The 17,619-nt window shown below is 40.8% G+C and overlaps 1 protein-coding gene across 1 annotated transcript in view; it reads left to right on the top strand.

Moving 5' to 3' along the window:
• PDE6A (phosphodiesterase 6A) overlaps positions 1 to 17,619 on the top strand; it is a 110,514-nt gene that overhangs the window by 35,486 nt on the left and 57,409 nt on the right. Inside the window, exon 9 of the mRNA XM_036751076.1 lies at positions 6,193 to 6,342. Within this exon, the coding sequence (XP_036606971.1) occupies positions 6,193 to 6,342 (150 nt within the window). The remainder of the gene's footprint in view (positions 1 to 6,192; positions 6,343 to 17,619) is intronic.

Below are 17,619 nucleotides of genomic sequence, written 5' to 3'. Positions count from 1 at the left end.
CGACACAATGCAGTCCCATTATTATATAAATATAAGTTATTATTATATTTGTACTGACTTCCAAATCAGTCCCAAGTGCTGAATCCTCCCACATCTTTGGGGTCTGTCTGAGATTGCTTGATTAAAAAGATTTTTTGGGCGGTGGAGGAGATAGATTACCTGCCATAGCATGGGCTGAGAGGACAATTCATATAAGTTTTTTTTTTTTATCAGAACTGCTTGTCCTTGTGAATGAGGACAGCTAAGGACAGTCACCTCAAGATTGTACTGAGCTACCTTTTTAGGGCTCTCCTGAATGCTTTCCTCTTTGGAGAGGGAAGCAAGCTTGATTTTTTTTTTCTTTGCTTACTGTATTTTAAGTTTGGGATAGATCCTTATAAGCAGCAAGGCAGCAAGGCCTGAAAGAATTTTGTAAAACTTCGTTGAATTTGTATAATTATGTGGTAGGAATGAGTATGAGTTTCTGACCCATCAACCTGTGGAAAGCCTGGACTCTCACAAAATACTTAATTTGAGGAGCGTCTTAGAACTGTGTACCATGAATGTTAGGGGGACTCTAGGTGCAAGGCACTGGGGAAGGCAAATAAGAGGAGAGCTAGTGGGACCTCCCCAGTTCTCCAGAGAACTATCCAGAATTAAAGTTTTGGACCAATTTCTGGCACATTGTTGTTGTTGTTTGTCTTTTGTTCTTAAAGAGGACCGTAATATCAGGAAGGTAATATCATGACTTGCAAGTGAATTGGATTTAAGTGAGGCAGGGCTGTGCAAAGTTACCAGCCTCACTTTCTGCTCTGGAGCCACCTAGTTCTAGTGGCAAGATATAGATCAGGATGACTGGAGATGGCCCTAGATGCAGTGGGAGACTTTGACCTTTTTAAGCTAAAGTCTTTAACAGGTTTCAGTTTGACTAAGGCAACACCCATTCATTGATTAGGACTAAGTAAGAAATGAGGCAAAAAATGGCCTCTTTACTAGTCAAAAAAATAAATCAATCTAGGAAGGGAAGACCCTCAGGGTTTCTGGCCAAAACAAACAATTGCCACTTATATTCACTCTAAGCCCATCAGGGCCCAAACAATGGTCAAGTGGTCATAGGAATCCTTAACTGGGAGCATGCATTTAAGGAGAATTGATCTGGGATATTCTGTAATCAACCTGATGAATTTTTGTCTGGGATTTATTAATGCAGAGAGTATGAACATGTCCCCAAGCAGCTTGTTAGAGGACAAAAATCAACCCCAGGCTCAGTCTCAGTGACTGAGGCTAGACTAAGATGAATGGGTGAGTTGGGAGCCACACCTTGGCACCTCCTAAGTGATGGATTTCAAGAACTGGGACTGTCTCCAAAATGATTTGCTTGTCCAGGGCTCACAGGAAGATGTACTCTAGTAAGATAAGGCCCTTCTCTATATGGGTCTATAAAAATGAATCGACAGAACTCTTCTTTTCCCTTTTCTTCTCTTTTGGGATAACAGGCCAGAGTATCGTGAAGGGGAAAGCTGCATACAGTACAAGCTACCTTGGGGCAAAAGCACAGGGGAGTTACACATGCTCACCCACAGCTTTTTCCAAGCACAGTTCAGAGATTCAAGATGTAATCATGGACTTTCCAAGCCCACGAGATGGTAGTAGTTGGGACAGTGATAGAGATTAAAAGGTTTCTGCATAAGCATATAGCAGAGGCAGGCATGTGTTTGACCATGGGATCAGATGGGGAGTAGATCTTGATTTCCTAGACAACATGTATGTATTGTCCTTTTCTCTCTGCATGAATTCATAAGGCTATTTAGTTTTTGCTAAGTTGGCAGTACACTATTAAATTATATCTAAAGAGTCAACCCTCCTTGAGTTGGGAAGGACCTTAGAAAATCAACCATTTATTTAGGTTGCAAATTGACTATAGCTGTAACACCCAGACAACCTCCAAGCACTTTATAATTGAGAAATACTGAGGAGCTAACCCACAACATCCGACCTTGGCCTTTACTTATCACAGACTATACTGGTTTTCAGTTAACAAAGGAACTAATCAGATTTTAGCATTGGGGGTAAGGGGAGGAAAAAAGGAAGAGGAGGAAGAAGATGAAGAGAAAGTTTTGGTATGATAATGTATGATGGTGAATCATTTTAGGGGGTTGTTTCTGACTGTTTGTGACCCTTTTGGGGGATTTTCTTTTTTTTCACATTTTATTCCATACTTTATTATTTATATTTTTTAGTTTTCAGCATTGATTTCCACAAGCTTTTGAATTGCAAATTTTCTCTTCATTTCTACTCCCCCCCTCCAAGATGGCATATATTCTGCTTGCCCCATTCCCCAGTCAGCCCTCCCTTCTGTCACTCCACTCCCCCTCCCCCCATCCCTTTTCCCCTTACTTTCTTGTAGAGCAAGATAGATTGCTATGCCCCATTGCCTGTATATCTTATTTCCTAGTTGCATGCAAAAACAACTTTTTTTTGAGCATCTTCTTTTAAAACTTTGAATTCCAAATTCTCTCCCCTCTTCCCTCCCCACTCACTCTCCCTAAGAAGGCAAGCAATTCAACATAGGCCCCACATGTATCATTATGCAAAACACTCCCATAAATAGTCATGTTGTGAGAGACTAACTATATTTCCCTCCATCCTGTCCTGTCCCCCTTTATTCAATTTTCTCCCTTGACCCTGTCCCTTTTCAAAAGTGTTTGCTTTTGATTACTTCTTCCCCCAATCTGCCCTCCCTTCTATTGTCCCCCCTTTCTTATCCCCTTCCCCCTACTTTCATGTGGGGTAAGATACCCAATTGAGTATGTATGTTATTCCCTCCTCAAGTCAAATCCAATGAGAGCAAGATTCACTCATTCCTTGGGAGATTTTCTTGGCAAAGATACTAGAGCAATTTGCCATTTCTTTCTCTAGCTCTTTTTACATATGAGGGAACTGAGGCTAACAGGGTTGAGTGACTTACCCAGCGTCATATACCTAGTAAATGTCTGAGAGCCATTTGAACTCAGGAAGAGAAGTCTTTCTGACTCCGGGCCCAGCACTGTATCCACTGTGCTACTTCAATGCCCATGATGATGTATAACAAAGCACAATGGGGAAGGCATTTATAAATCCAATGGATACCAATAAAAAATGTAGAACTTTGTATTTCCAATAAGATCAGGGGTTAAACAAGGATGTCCATTATCACCACTGTTATTCACTATGGCACTAGAAACATTAGCTTTAGCAATAAGAGAAGAAAAAAAAATTGAAAGAATTAGAATAGGCAAAGAAGAAACTAAGCTATCACTCTTTGATGATATGATGATATACTTAGAGAATCCTAGAGAATCAAGTAAAAAACTACTTGAAATAATAAACAACTTTAGCAAAGTTGTAGGATGTAAAATAAACCCACATGACTCATTGGCATTTCTTTATATTACTAACAAAGCCCAGCAGCAAGACAGAAAGAGAAATTCCATTTAAAGTTACTGTAGATGTTACAAAACATTTGGGATCCCACCTGCCAAAACAAACCCAGGAACTGTACGAACGCAATTACAAAACACTTTTCACACAAATAAAGCCAGTTCTAAATAATTGGAAAAGCATCAGTTGCTCATGGGTAGGCCAAGCTAATATAACAAAAATGACAATTCTACCTAAATTAATTTATTTATTCAGTGCCATGCCAATCAAACTACCAAAAAATTATTTTATAGAGCTAGAAAAAATAATAACAAAATTCATCTGGAAGAACAAAAGGTCCAGATTATCAAGGGAATTAATGAAAAAAAAATGCTAGGGAAGGTGGCCTAGTCATACCACATCTTAAACTGTATTATAAAGCAGCAGTCATCAAAACTACTTGGTACTGGCTAAGAAATAGATCAGTGGAATAGGTTTGGTACACAAGACACAGTAGTCCATGATTATAGTAATCTACTGTGCTTCTGCGATAAGAACTCACTATTTGACAAAAGCTGCTAGAAAAACTAGAAAATAATATGGCAGAAACTTGGCATAGACAAATGTCTGACACTGTATACCAAAATAAAGTCCAAATGGGTATACAATTTAGATATAAAGACTGATACTATAAACAAATTAGGAGAGCAAGGAATAGTTTATATGTCAGATTTATGGAGAATGGAGGAATTTATGACCAAACAAGAGACAGAGAACATCATGAAATGCAAAATGGATAATTTTCATTACATTAAATTGAAAAGTTTTGGCACAAACAAATGCAAGCAAGATTAGGAGGGAAGCAGAAAACAGAGAAAGAATTTTTACAGCTAGTGTCTCTGATAAAGGCCTCATTTCTAAAATATATAGAGAACTGAGTCAAATTTAGAAGAACATAAGTCATTCCCCAATTGATACATGGTCAGGGGATATGAACAAGCAGTTTTCAGAGGAAGAAATTAAAGCTATCTATAGTCATGTGAAGAAATGATCTAAATCGCTATTGATTAGAGAAATGCAAATCAAAACAGCTCTGAGGTACCATATCACACCTGTCAGATTGACTAACATAACAAAACAGGAAAATGATAAATGCTGGAGAAGATATGGGAAAATTGGAACAATAATGCATTGTTGGTGGAGTTGTGAACTGATCCAACCACTCTGGAGAGCAATTTGGAACTATGCCCAAAGGGCTCTAAAAATGTACATACCCTTTGACCCACCAATACCACTTCTAGGGCTGTATCCCAAAGAGATCATAAAAACGCGAAAAGGAACCACATGTACAAAAATATTTATAGTAGCTTTTTTTATAGTGGCCAAGAACTAGAAATTGAGGGGATGCCCATCAATTGGGGAATGGCTGAGGAAGTGGTGGTATATGAATGTAATGAAATATTATTGTGCTATAAGAAATGATGAACAGGGAAACTTCAGAAAAACCTGGAAAGACTTGTATGAACTGATGCTGAGTGAAATGAGCAGAACCAGGAGAACAATGACTGACTTTGATAGACTTAGCTCTTCTCAGCAATGCAAGGACCTAAAACAATTCCAAAAGACTCATGATGGAAAATGCCATCCACAACCAGAAAAAGAAATAGGGAGTCTGAATGGAGATTGAAACAGACTATTTTCTTTTTTCTTTTGTTTTATGTTTTTCTTTCTCATGGTTATTCCCATTCATTCTAATTCTATACAACATGACTAATGTGAAAATATGTTTAATAGGAATGTATATGTAGAACCTACATCGCATTGCATGCTGTCCTGGAGAGAGGGAAGCAAGGGAAAGGGAGAAAATTTAAAACTTATGAAAGTGAATGTTGAAAACTAAAAATAAATAAATTAATTTTTAAAAATGTAGATATTGAAAAATGCTAGATCTTGAAGGGGTTTTTGAATATGTAACTGATGATGTAGGCTAGGACTGATTATTATAAAAGGAATTTAAAAGAGAGCTTTCCTTTTTTGCCTCTTCTTTCTGGTTGAGATAACTAACCAGAGTGTATAGTGAGTCCTGACTCAGATTCTTAACTCATTGTATTATATGGTCAACTCTGAAGGCTTGAACGGTGATATATATGAGGATGTACGTATGTGGGGGTGGGGGAGTGGGGAAGAGTTTGGAAGGCTGAGGTGGTCTGGAAAGTAAAGACTCTTTTAATAAGTAAGTAGAGTTCTAGTTCCATAGCTAGTTAATGTGGTAGTGACCAGACCATTTGGTACAGATAAAGAGTCTTTGGTTTGGAGTCAGCAGACCTGAGACTTGGATTCAAATTCCAGCTCACTACTAACTGCCTTTGTACCTTAGGCAAATCTCTTGCAACACTGGTTTCAGTTTCCTTGTCTGCAAAATGAGAGTTGGACTAGCTAGCCTCTAAGATTCTAAATTATGAAAATATGAATCTCTTTGATTCAACTCCATAATTTAGCTGCCAGGCATTCCCATGAACCTGCTTGTCCAGGTATTACTGTGGCATCAGCCCTTTCACTTCTCTGATAATCTTTGGAGTAAATCACCATACACATCTGGCTTGTAGAGAGATTTTCCTGTTGTCTTGAGTTGGATACATAGTCACAGACTGACTATTTATTTACTCCCTAAGTAAAATGAGCAAAATCCAACCTAATCTGATTCTGAGCAATCGTTTAATTCTTGAAGTCAGTTGAGTGACTCCTGACATCAGTCTAATGACCTCTGCAAACAAATATGAGAGTAACCATAATATTATTCCTTGCTTTATGTAGACAGAACCTCTGGATGAATCTGGATGGATGATTAAAAATGTCCTCTCGATGCCCATAGTCAACAAGAAGGAAGAAATCGTTGGAGTGGCTACATTTTACAATCGAAAAGATGGAAAGCCCTTTGATGAAATGGATGAAACTCTTATGGAGGTATGTCTCTCCACTATCCCTGTCCCCTCTTCTTCCCTTCTGTGCTTTTCCTGTAAATGTCTAGGAAGAGAGTTGTTGGCAGCACAACAGGTTCAGGAAGGCAGCCTATTGTGACCCTGCAGAATGAACCCACATCTACCTGGGGGCAAGGAAGAGGGTTGGAACATATTGTATTGAAATGAAGAAAACAGTGATGATTTCGGCACAGATAGGAATCTTTGATCTCTGGGCTGTAGAGAGACATCCATATTAGGAACACCTAATGTCCTGAATATGACTGTCCAGTCTGAGATATGACCCATTCTGCTCTCTGGGGAACATCTTAATAATGTGCTTCCTGAAATTTGCTGCTCAGAAGAAGCTTCCTGAGAGTGTATTAAAGGAAAGGCACTCAGAAATGAAGACAAGAAAGGTGCCAGAGAAGGAAGAGAGGAATGGACTGTGGTGTCTTTACTAGGAATAACCTGTGTTGCTGATTTCAGGGGAGGTCCCTGTCCAACATATATCCTCCATCCCTATACATCCTCACACCCTTACACTTCCTGTTTCACCACCACCACTACCACCACCAATTTTCCCAATCAATGATTCGACAGGGCTAAGAAGCAACACTTATGCAGCTAATTCAACTAATTCTTCCATAAACATGGGGTACTAGGGGTTAGCATTAGTCTACGTGATGGACAGAGAGGTACCTTGAGACTCAGAGAGGGTCAGGACTAGGGGTCCTGAGGGAAGAAAGGACAAGAGACCTCACAGAGCTTTGGGCAGCCAGGGGTAGTTTGCCATCACTGTGTGCTGGGTTAAATAAGAAAGGCTGTTAAGATCCAGTTACATAGGTCACAGTTCTGATTTACTCCCTGTCTTAAGTCCTCCTCATCTCCCTTCCCACTTCACCCTACCCACCCCCCAAAAAGAGTCACAGGTGAGAGTTGAAGCAGTTTCTTTGATACCAGAACAGGCATTAGAGAAATTGTTTCCTCTCCTCTCTGAAGTTTGTCCCCATTTGAGAAACTCCCTGTTTCCAAACTTAAAAATCATAGACTCTCAGTGTTTGTAAAGAAGTTAAAGGTCATCTAGTAGCAGAACAGATATCTCCTTTACAACATCTCAGATAAGTGATAGTCAAATTCCACTTGGAGTCACTTAGTAATGGGGAACTAACTACTTTTGAAGGTTGTAAACTCTAGTTTGAAATAGCTTTAATTGTTGGAAAAAATTTTCCTTAAATTGAAAAGCTCTTGAATAAACAAAGTTGATCATATGGTATATGACAGAGTGGTTGATAAGGAGGGGAAAAAATCTTTGTATTAAATTTCCTAGATAATATAAGGCCTAAAGCCCTGTCTTCAATATACATATGGTCAAAGGATACAAACAATTTTCAGAATTGCGAACTATTATCACCCACATGACACAATGCTCCAAATTATTAAAATTAAAAAGAAATGCTTATCAAAACAACCCTGAAGTTTTACCTTCAGGAAATTGGCAAAGATGACAAAAGATTTGCAAAAGTTAATGTTGGAAAGGTCTCAGAAACACAGGCATACTAATGTATTGATAGGCCTCAGAATTAGTATAACCATTCTAAGAAAGCAGTTTGAATTATCAAATAAAGTTGCTGAAATGTCCATACAATTTGACCCAGAGATCTTACTGCTAGACATATATCCTAAAGAGGTCACAGACAAGAAGAAAGGCTCTATATACATGAAAATATTTATAGTAGCACTTTTTGTGGTAACAAAGACCTAGAAACAATGCCCATTGATTGGGGAATGGCTAAACAAATTACGGCATACAAACGTAAAGGAATATTACTCTTAATTAAGAAGTGATGAATGTGTTGAATTGTTGCTGTTCATCCTTCATTTTCGAAGAGGACCAGTGACATCATGGGTCAAGTCTTGACTTATGAGTGAATTAGATTTAAGTGAGACAGAATTGGATTTAAGTGAAGCAGGGTTGTGCAAAGCCCTCAGCCTCACTTTCTTCCTGAGTCATCAAAGTTCCATGGCAGGACAAAAGTAAAGACAGTCATCGTTACTGGTGATGGCCCAGGATTAAGAATGATGAACATGCTAATATACCTATAGCATCATATTATAATAATTAGCTTATTTAACACACTGGGGCAGTAAAATGTCCCCTAATCTCCACTTAGCTCTCCTCGTCAGCTCTCAGGAGCTTATTTTAGAGGAAAAGTTCTGAGTTTGCTCACAATTATTCTGAGCCCTCAGTAAGGACAACTGCTAATATCTAGGCAGAGGTTAGACTCTTCACCTAGCCATACATTTATACTTATCTCTAGTTAACTCCAGACCTCTTTACTGTTGAAACAAAATTCAATTTCCTGGAAACATTTGGGTAACAAAACAGAAGACTATATTATATTGTCTCTGGATCCAGGAAAGTAAGAGAAAGAACTTACTCTTACTTGGAGTTATACTTGGCTTCTGCTCTCTACTCTGAGAAGTCTGTGAAGTCAATGACTTTTTCTGATACATCAAGTTTGCTGTTGCTCTGTCCTCCCTTTGTTCTAATCTGGCTCCAACCTCTGCAATCCAGGCACTCCTTTATAAGTATATTTGTAATTTACACTGGCGCCCCCCCACCAGTTGAAAACCCAGATGTTGGTGCTTCTCTCTCTGGTAACTGTGTATGTATTGCTATGGACAGACAGAAGCCCTGTCTGCTGTTTTGTGTTATTTGCTCTGTTTATATAATTTCTGTTTGTGTTTTCTCTGAAGTTCAGGGTACTGACTTTTCCCTCTGAACTAAGTGAATGATATATGTGTGTTTCATTAAAGTGAGATGTAAACCCCTTAAAGTTGCTTTCCTTAGAAAAGCAGACTGAAGAACCTGTGCTAGAAGCCCTCCTGTGTGCTGGTGTTGTTGGTTTTACACCTCCACAGCAACTGCTAGTGACATTGGTGTTATACCTCCCAATGCTTAATACCTACAATGACTTTGGTGGGGATGTCCTTGGATTTTTAGCATGCACCTTTTCCATTTTCAATGCCACAAAGCCCAGGACCTCCACCTTGAACAGGGCAAAGCATGGATTTTGGAGAAATGTTCTCTGGGAGCAGAGTGTCTCATGCCCTGGTATGGTCACCTACAACATGAACTCATTCTCTCTAACCTTACAGAGACCATTTATCAATTGGCAAATAGGACAGCTTATAGTCTCCAGCAAATCCAGCAATCTTTGGATTCCCTAGCAAAAGTGGTCCTAGATAATAGAATGGACTACAAGACTGCCTCTAGCAGCGACACATGTGCCCTAGCAAACACCTCTTGTTGTATGAATACCAACATCTCTGGGCAGGTAGAGATCCATACTGAATATATTTTGGAAAAGCCTAGTTAGATGCAAGAAATCCATGATAACCTCAGTGCCCTAAAATCATCTTCTTGGAGATCCTGGCTCCTTTCTCTACTAGCCCCCAAACTTATTCCCCTCCTGAGCATATTCCTTTTATGCCTGTTTGGCCCTTGTTTGCTTAACCTCCTTGCTAGGTTTGTCTCCTCCAGGCTCCAAGCCATCAACTTCCAGATGACTGCTCAGGCTGCATACCAATCTCCGACCTAGTCCAAGGTCTCTAACCCACTGGACCTGCCATCAGCCAAGTTCTGAAATCTGACCCCTTGAACTGGATCCAGTGAGGCAGGGACAGTCCTATGGCCCTTGTCAGCAGGAAGCCAAGACCTTTGCCCCATACACCAGAAGATTTTGGGTCCCATTTATATGATGGGATGATGGGATGATGGGACCTGGCCCCTGAATTTTCCCATACATTTCAGCAGCCCAGATCACTGGCCCAAGGTATCTGGCCCAGCCCAGCCCACCTAGACACTCAACAGTTCTTTCACAGAAGCTCTTGCCCGCCCAAGACCACTTATTCCTTTCACTGTCCATCTGGGTCACCCCAGGCTACTTACCACTCCTTAATCGCATGCAGATCTTCTCCTTGTCTTTTTTTGTATATGAATGTCAATCTCACCCCATCAAGGGACAGATTCATTAGGAATCCTGTACCCTTAAATTTTGGGATTCCCAGCAACCCCAAACAGCTTTGTCCGGGTTCTCAGCAACCCCAAACTTCATCAGCATGATGGGAACTGAAAATCTGCAGGTCAAAATGGAATTTCTTGGGCTTGCCATCTCAAGAGAAGGAGACCTTAGACAAGGGGCTAAGAAAAAAAAAAGATGTTGCACAGGTGGGAAGTCAAAGAGTGACTTATTGGGACCTGAGGAGGCTCACAGCCCAGTAGATTCAATGGGAACTGGAAAGGCTCAAAGCCTACCAGTCAGTGGGGAGAATGGATAGAAATGTAGAGGCCTATAGAAATGATGGAGACTGGATTAGTGGGAGGAATTGCTCAACTGTTTCTGGGAATACTAAGGAGGATGAAGAGTTTTCACTTTCTTCCCACTTTGTTCTCCACCTGAAATGACAGAGGTTTTCTGCCATTGTGAACTTTATTTTCAAAATTCCTGATATAATTCATATCTTTGGAGCTGGTTTTATCCTAGATATAAAAATGATGAGGTGATAGGACCTGGACCCTGAATTTTCCCATACATTTCAGCAACCCAGTCCCTGGTGTCTCACCTAACCCATAACAGCTCTTTCACTGTGGCTCTCTGACCATTTAACTCCTTTCATTGTCTGCACGTGGCCCACCCAGGCTATTTACCACTCCTTAATCCTGTCTACATCCTTTCACTGTTGCCCTGCCCACCCCAGGCTACTTACCACATCTTAATCCCATCAAGATCTTTTCACTGATCCTTTTCCCTTTTTTGCATGTGAGTATTAGTCCCATCCTTACCAAATTTGAAGATTTACTAGGAATCTTGCCCACCATACTGGTGTCACAATAAACCTCACTAGTTTGACTGAAAGAAAGCTTGAGTGATTGAATTCTTTCCAGGAAGACCCCCCTGTACCCTTACATTTTGGGGTTCTCACCACCCCAAACCACAACAAAACTATGATCAGTCATAAAACTCTTTTGTAACAGCATATGTCTTTATTAGTGAAGTGGGAGAGAAGGTTTTTGATAGAGACAGTGAAACACAGGTACAGAAGAGACAAGAGGTCTGATCCCCATGTCAAAATCCATAACATTTTCTTATCCTAAGGGTCTAAGCCCAATGAGAATAACTCTCAGAGAGTTTTGATCTATTAATAATTTTTGTGATCTTCCCAATGGCAGAGAAATATGAATTGCATGAATTTTGTTAATCCTAGGTATTGCCAAGTCATGAGTAAGCAGATTTTAATGATGGAAGGACTCTTGGTAATAGCCAGAAGCAATTCTCATAGGCAATTAGCTTTGGGCAGTCTTACTTCCCCTTAGACTTGTGAGAATTGGAGAGGAAGTAGCAATTAAAGGGAAATCTGCCAGATTTTGTTAAGGAAGATGTTGGGAAAGTGGTAGCACTAGAATTCCCAAAAAGGGACTTACCTAAAGAATGAGCAGTTGGTTTGCCTATGATACTAACCACATCCAATCCCTCAATCACACTCTATTATACTAAAAAAAAAAAAAAGTACACAATTACATCAGTGTAAATGGAAAGGAAAAAAAAGAAAGAAAGGGAATGATGGGTGCATAATATTGCATGTACTGTCAGACTTGGTTAATGTGCTTTTTCATTTTTCTGAACTATGTTTCACCATTTCTTCCCTTGATACAAAGGATGGAGTATATAATAAATTATTAATAAAGTGAATAAATAATATACACTTCCTAATGAATCTGTCCCTTGATGGAGTGAGATTGACATTCATATACAAAAAAAGACAGGGAGAAGATCTGCATGCGATTAAGGAGTGGTAAGTAGCCTGGGGTGACCCAGATGGACAGTGAAAGGAATAAGTGGTCTTGGGTGGGCAAGAGCCTCTGTGAAAGAACTGTTGAGTGTCTAGGTGGGCTGGGCTGGGCCAGATACCTTGGGCCAGTGATCTGGGCTGCTGAAATGTATGGGAAAATTCAGGGGCCAGGTCCCATCATCCCATCATCCCATCATATAAATGGGACCCAAAATCTTCTGGTGTATGGGGCAAAGGTCTTGGCTTCCTGCTGACAAGGGCCATAGGACTGTCCCTGCCTCACTGGATCCAGTTCAAGGGGTCAGATTTCAGAACCTGGCTGATGGCAGGTCCAGTGGGTTAGAGACCTTGGACTAGGTCGGAGATTGGTATGCAGCCTGAGCAGTCATCTGGAAGTTGATGGCTTGGAGCCTGGAGGAGACAAACCTAGCAAGGAGGTTAAGCAAACAAGGGCCAAACAGGCATAAAAGGAATATGCTCAGGAGGGGAATAAGTTTGGGGGCTAGTAGAGAAAGGAGCCAGGATCTCCAAGAAGATGATTTTAGGGCACTGAGGTTATCATGGATTTCTTGCATCTAACTAGGCTTTTCCAAAATATATTCAGTATGGATCTCTACCTGCCCAGAGATGTTGGTATTCATACAACAAGAGGTGTTTGCTAGGGCACATGTGTCGCTGCTAGAGGCAGTCTTGTAGTCCATTCTATTATCTAGGACCACTTTTGCTAGGGAATCCAAAGATTGCTGGATTTGCTGGAGACTATAAGCTGTCCTATTTGCCAATTGATAAATGGTCTCTGTAAGGTTAGAGAGAATGAGTTCATGTTGTAGGTGACCATACCAGGGCATGAGACACTCTGCTCCCAGAGAACATTTCTCCAAAATCCATGCTTTGCCCTGTTCAAGGTGGAGGTCCTGGGCTTTGTGGCATTGAAAATGGAAAAGGTGCATGCTAAAAATCCAAGGACATCCCCACCAAAGTCATTGTAGGTATTAAGCATTGGGAGGTATAACACCAATGTCACTAGCAGTTGCTGTGGAGGTGTAAAACCAACAACACCAGCACACAGGAGGGCTTCTAGCACAGGTTCTTCAGTCTGCTTTTCTAAGGAAAGCAACTTTAAGGGGTTTACATCTCACTTTAATGAAACACACATATATCATTCACTTAGTTCAGAGGGAAAAGTCAGTACCCTGAACTTCAGAGAAAACACAAACAGAAATTATATAAACAGAGCAAATAACACAAAACAGCAGACAGGGCTTCTGTCTGTCCATAGCAATACATACACAGTTACCAGAGAGAGAAGCACCAACATCTGGGTTTTCAACTGGCGGGGGGGCACTCCCTAATGGCTACTCAGAGTCTTGTCTGGTCAAATCACATGAACACTCTTCCAGTGAGTGAGCCCCAAAGCAAAATGCTAACCTCAGAGTATATATACACTTCTTCAGAGTCAGTCCACAGAGAGTGTCACAACCACGTGACATGTGTAGTTTAGGCTTTCTTGTGACTTAAGCAGGTCATCAAAGACTCTTGATTCAAACAGACTCTTGATTCAAACAAAGGCAAGACTCAATCAAAGGCACTTGATTGCCTTAGTGCTTAGAAGCACTCCAAAAGAAAAAAAAGCAAAAAGTCCCACTTTTCTTGCCATTACAGGGGACCAGGACAGTATTTCTAGAGTCTTGCTATGTATTGACATTTTGTTTCACCTCTTCCCCAGAATCTTTGCCATTTGATCCCCCCATACCACAAAGGAAGGTATAGTCTCCAAAGGCGCAGATGGGCCCAGTTCATAAGAGGCTCTGAGTATAGATGTCTCAGGGATCAGAATGGTTGCACATTGAGCTCCTTGGTGAGCAGGACATCTTTAAGAGATCAATAAGAGTGTTGTAACTAGAAGGGGCTATGGCATTGACTTTCAAAGCCTGTCCTCTCCTTTCATCAACATACAGAGTGAAAGGTTTCTCTAGATTGTCCAGCTAATGCTGGAATGTCGGTCAATTTAGTTTTCAGAGTCTCAAAGGCCTTAACCTGGTCAGGGCTCCACTCTAGAGGGAGTGAGTCAGGGCCTTGAGTAGAGTTATAAAGGGGCTTAGCAGTAAGACCAAAATTATGGATCCAGAGTCTGCAAAATCCAGCCATGCCTAGAAGAGTTTGAAGTTGTTTTTTGGAGCCTGGAACAGAGATAGACAGGACTGCCCTTTTCCTCTATGAAGTTAAGGAGCTAGAGGTGGGTGTTAGTTCACGGCCCAGATATTTTACAGTTTGACGTGCTAATTGGACTTTGTTTAGATAGACTCTATAGCCTTTAGTGCCCAAAAAATTAAGAGCTCCTATGACAACAGCCAAAGAAGCCTCCCAAGTGGGGCTACAAATGAGAATATTATCCACATACTGAATTAAGCTACTATTTGATTGTTCCAGGTCCCTTAAATATTTTCCCAAGGCCTGGCCAAATAGATGTGGGTTATCCTAAAAACCTGGGGGCATAACTGTCCATGTTAGTTGGCATGGATTTGATTTCCCAGGGGATGTCCATTCAAAGGCAAAAATAAACTGTGATTCTATATGAAGAAGTATATAGAAAAAAGCATCTTTGAAATACAGGGTGGAAAACCATTGGGTACCCAAAGGGATCTGAGTGAGTATAATGTATGGGTTAGGGATTATAGCATGGATTGGAATAACAGCTTCATTAACAGCCCTGAGATATTGAACCATGCAGTATTCCCCATTAGCCTTTTTTACAGGAAGGATAGGAATATTGCATGGCAACTAGGAAGGGACAAGGATTTTATTTTTCAATCAGTGGTTGCAGTCCCTTCCAGGCCTCGGACTTAATTGGATATTGACAATGATGGGGGAACACATTAGGGTCTTGGAGGTGAACAACAGCTGGGGTGGCATGAGTAGCTTGCCCAGGAATTTCATGAACCCAAACAACCGGCTCTGCTGTCTCTCACACTTCCCAGAGTATTTGGCGAGGTCTGGTGAGCCCAAGCAAAACAGAGATGGGCAGCTTAACTAGAGAAAATTGGCTGCCCAATTTCACCATCAGGTCCCTTCCCAACAAGGGAGCAGGATAAGAGGAGAGGATAAGGAAGGAGTGGTTAAACAACAGATCCTCAAACAAGCAGGGGAGGGGGTCTGTCTCTCGACAACCCTTAAGTTTCCCTTCAATGCCCACAACCCAATGGGTAGAGGGGCAGGTAGAGCCAGAGTATTAGGTTAAGGCAGAGAATGTTGCTTCTATATCTATGAAAAAGTGGTTTCTCTTACCTTCAACCTTGATCTTTGCCCAAGGCTCAGCCAGAGAGATGGAGAAGGTGGGAACATGGCCAAACCCCAGGCTTTCCTGTCATTCTTAGTCTTGAGAAGACTGGGGGACAGTGTATTGAGAGGCAGCTCTACCACTCTTCCTACCTTGGGGATAATCCTTCCTCCAATGTGCCTCCTGGTTACATCTTGGGCATGGTCCCAGAGGCTTTGGTCCAGGGGACTTCCTCTGGGGAGAGGAAGGCAACGTGGAGGGGCACTTGAACCAGTGGTCCTTCTTGTGGCGTTAAAAGTAGGCTTCCCCATTGTCCAAGTCTCCAGGAGCACCATCGGGTCTTTCCCAGCCATAACAGCTGCCAACAGTTGAGCCTATTTTCTGTTCTTAGCCCTAGCTCTGTGTTCTTTCTCCTCTGCCGCAACTAGGTCTCTGTTGTTAAAGACTCCAAAAGCCATCTGCATTAATTGGGCCTGAAGTGTTTGGGGTCCCCTTGCCAATTTCTGCAGTTTCCTCTGAATATCTGGGGCAGATTGACTAATGAAGTACATCCCAAGGATAGCTGCCCCCTCTGTAGAGATGGGGTCTAAATTGGTGTACTTCCTGATAGCTTCTACCAACCAGCTCTGGAAAAGGCAGGGTTTTTATCTGTTCCCTGAATCATTTTCTTAATTTTTTGGTAATTAATTTGCTTGTTAGTTCCAAGCCAGGAATATGGAGAACATTTGCCTTATTGAGTGGGAGGTTGGACTACAACTCTAAAAATTCTGATTCCGGTTCTTTATTTTTTAAAGAAAGAAACTCAGGAGGAGAATGGCTGGAATTCTGGACCTGTTACTTAATACCTGTGTCCTTGGACCACAGATTTAGAGCTGGAAGGAAACTTGAACCCTCTTATTTTACAGATTAGGGAACTGATACCCCAAAGGTTAAGTGATTTACCCAAGGTCATGCAGCTAGTCAGTCACAAGACTTTATTAGAGCCAATAATTGGCTCTAATTACACAGCCAAAATTTGAACCCTGGTCCTCAAAACTAGCATTGCTTTCACTACATCATGCTGTGTGTGACTTTGGGCAAATCAATTACCCTTTGAGCCTCAGTTTTCTCTGCAAGAGGAGTGGACTGGACTAATGATCCCTAAAGTTCCTTCCCATTCTCAATACCGTCCAATGCATCCATGTGAGTTGCCCAAGGTCTAGTCACAGAACTATAGAAAGAAATGCAGTAGGTTTTGTTTTTCTTTCTTTTTCAATGAGGGTTTAGGTAGGAAAGGAGGGAAATAAGATTAGTTTTCAGTAATTGGGAAAAGATTAATATTTTTTAAGAAAAAAGAGATTTTAAAATGTTGTAGAAAGTTGGGAGCCCAGACCTGGATTCTAGTCACAGCTCTGCCCCTAATTCACTGTATGTCCTTTCGCTGGTCATTTGACCTGCTGAGATGTCAGTTTAAGGGGATGAACTTGCTGACATTTAAGATCCTTTTGTTTTGTTTTACAAAAATATTTACTGTTTATATTACCTTCTGCTGAAAAAAATATGTGAGACAGAAATTGGAATAGATAACAAATAGAAAGGGTGGAAAGCCAAGCTGGAATAGGAGAAGATCTGATAAAAAGGACAGTTTAAATAACTTAGAGCTCCAGTTCTTTTGTAAAGCTCTGACATTCTGAGATAGCTGGGACTAGACCAGAGGTCTCCTCATTTCTACTTGCTCTGAGCTCTTAGACCATCAGGACTTTTCTTATACCTCATGTACATGAGGTGTCATATTGACTCCACACTACATCCACAGGTAGATGGTGATTATTTGGGGACATTAGGCCCAAGCCCAGCTTTAGGAAATCTCATAGGGACTAATGTGGAAATGTTTTACATAATTGCACATGTATGATCTATCCAATTGCTTAGTGTCTCAGGGAGGGGGGCAGGGAAAGAGGGAGGAAGGGGAGGGATAGAATTTGGATCTCAAAACTTTTAAAACAATGGTAAAAATTGATTTAACATGTAATTGGGGAAAAAATAAAATATATTTTAAAAAGATGTCTCAGTAGGGAAGCTGAAGGTAAAAATGTTAAAATTGTTTTTTTTTCAACTTTTAGATGTTTATTAAAGCACTATACAGATATTGAAAAACATACTGACTTTCCC

This window comes from Trichosurus vulpecula, chromosome 3 (genome assembly GCF_011100635.1).
Source record: "Trichosurus vulpecula isolate mTriVul1 chromosome 3, mTriVul1.pri, whole genome shotgun sequence".
In the NCBI taxonomy this organism is placed as follows: domain Eukaryota; kingdom Metazoa; phylum Chordata; class Mammalia; order Diprotodontia; family Phalangeridae; genus Trichosurus; species Trichosurus vulpecula.
The sequence above is the reverse complement of the archived record's forward strand: the minus strand, read 5'-3'. Positions and strand labels throughout refer to the sequence as shown.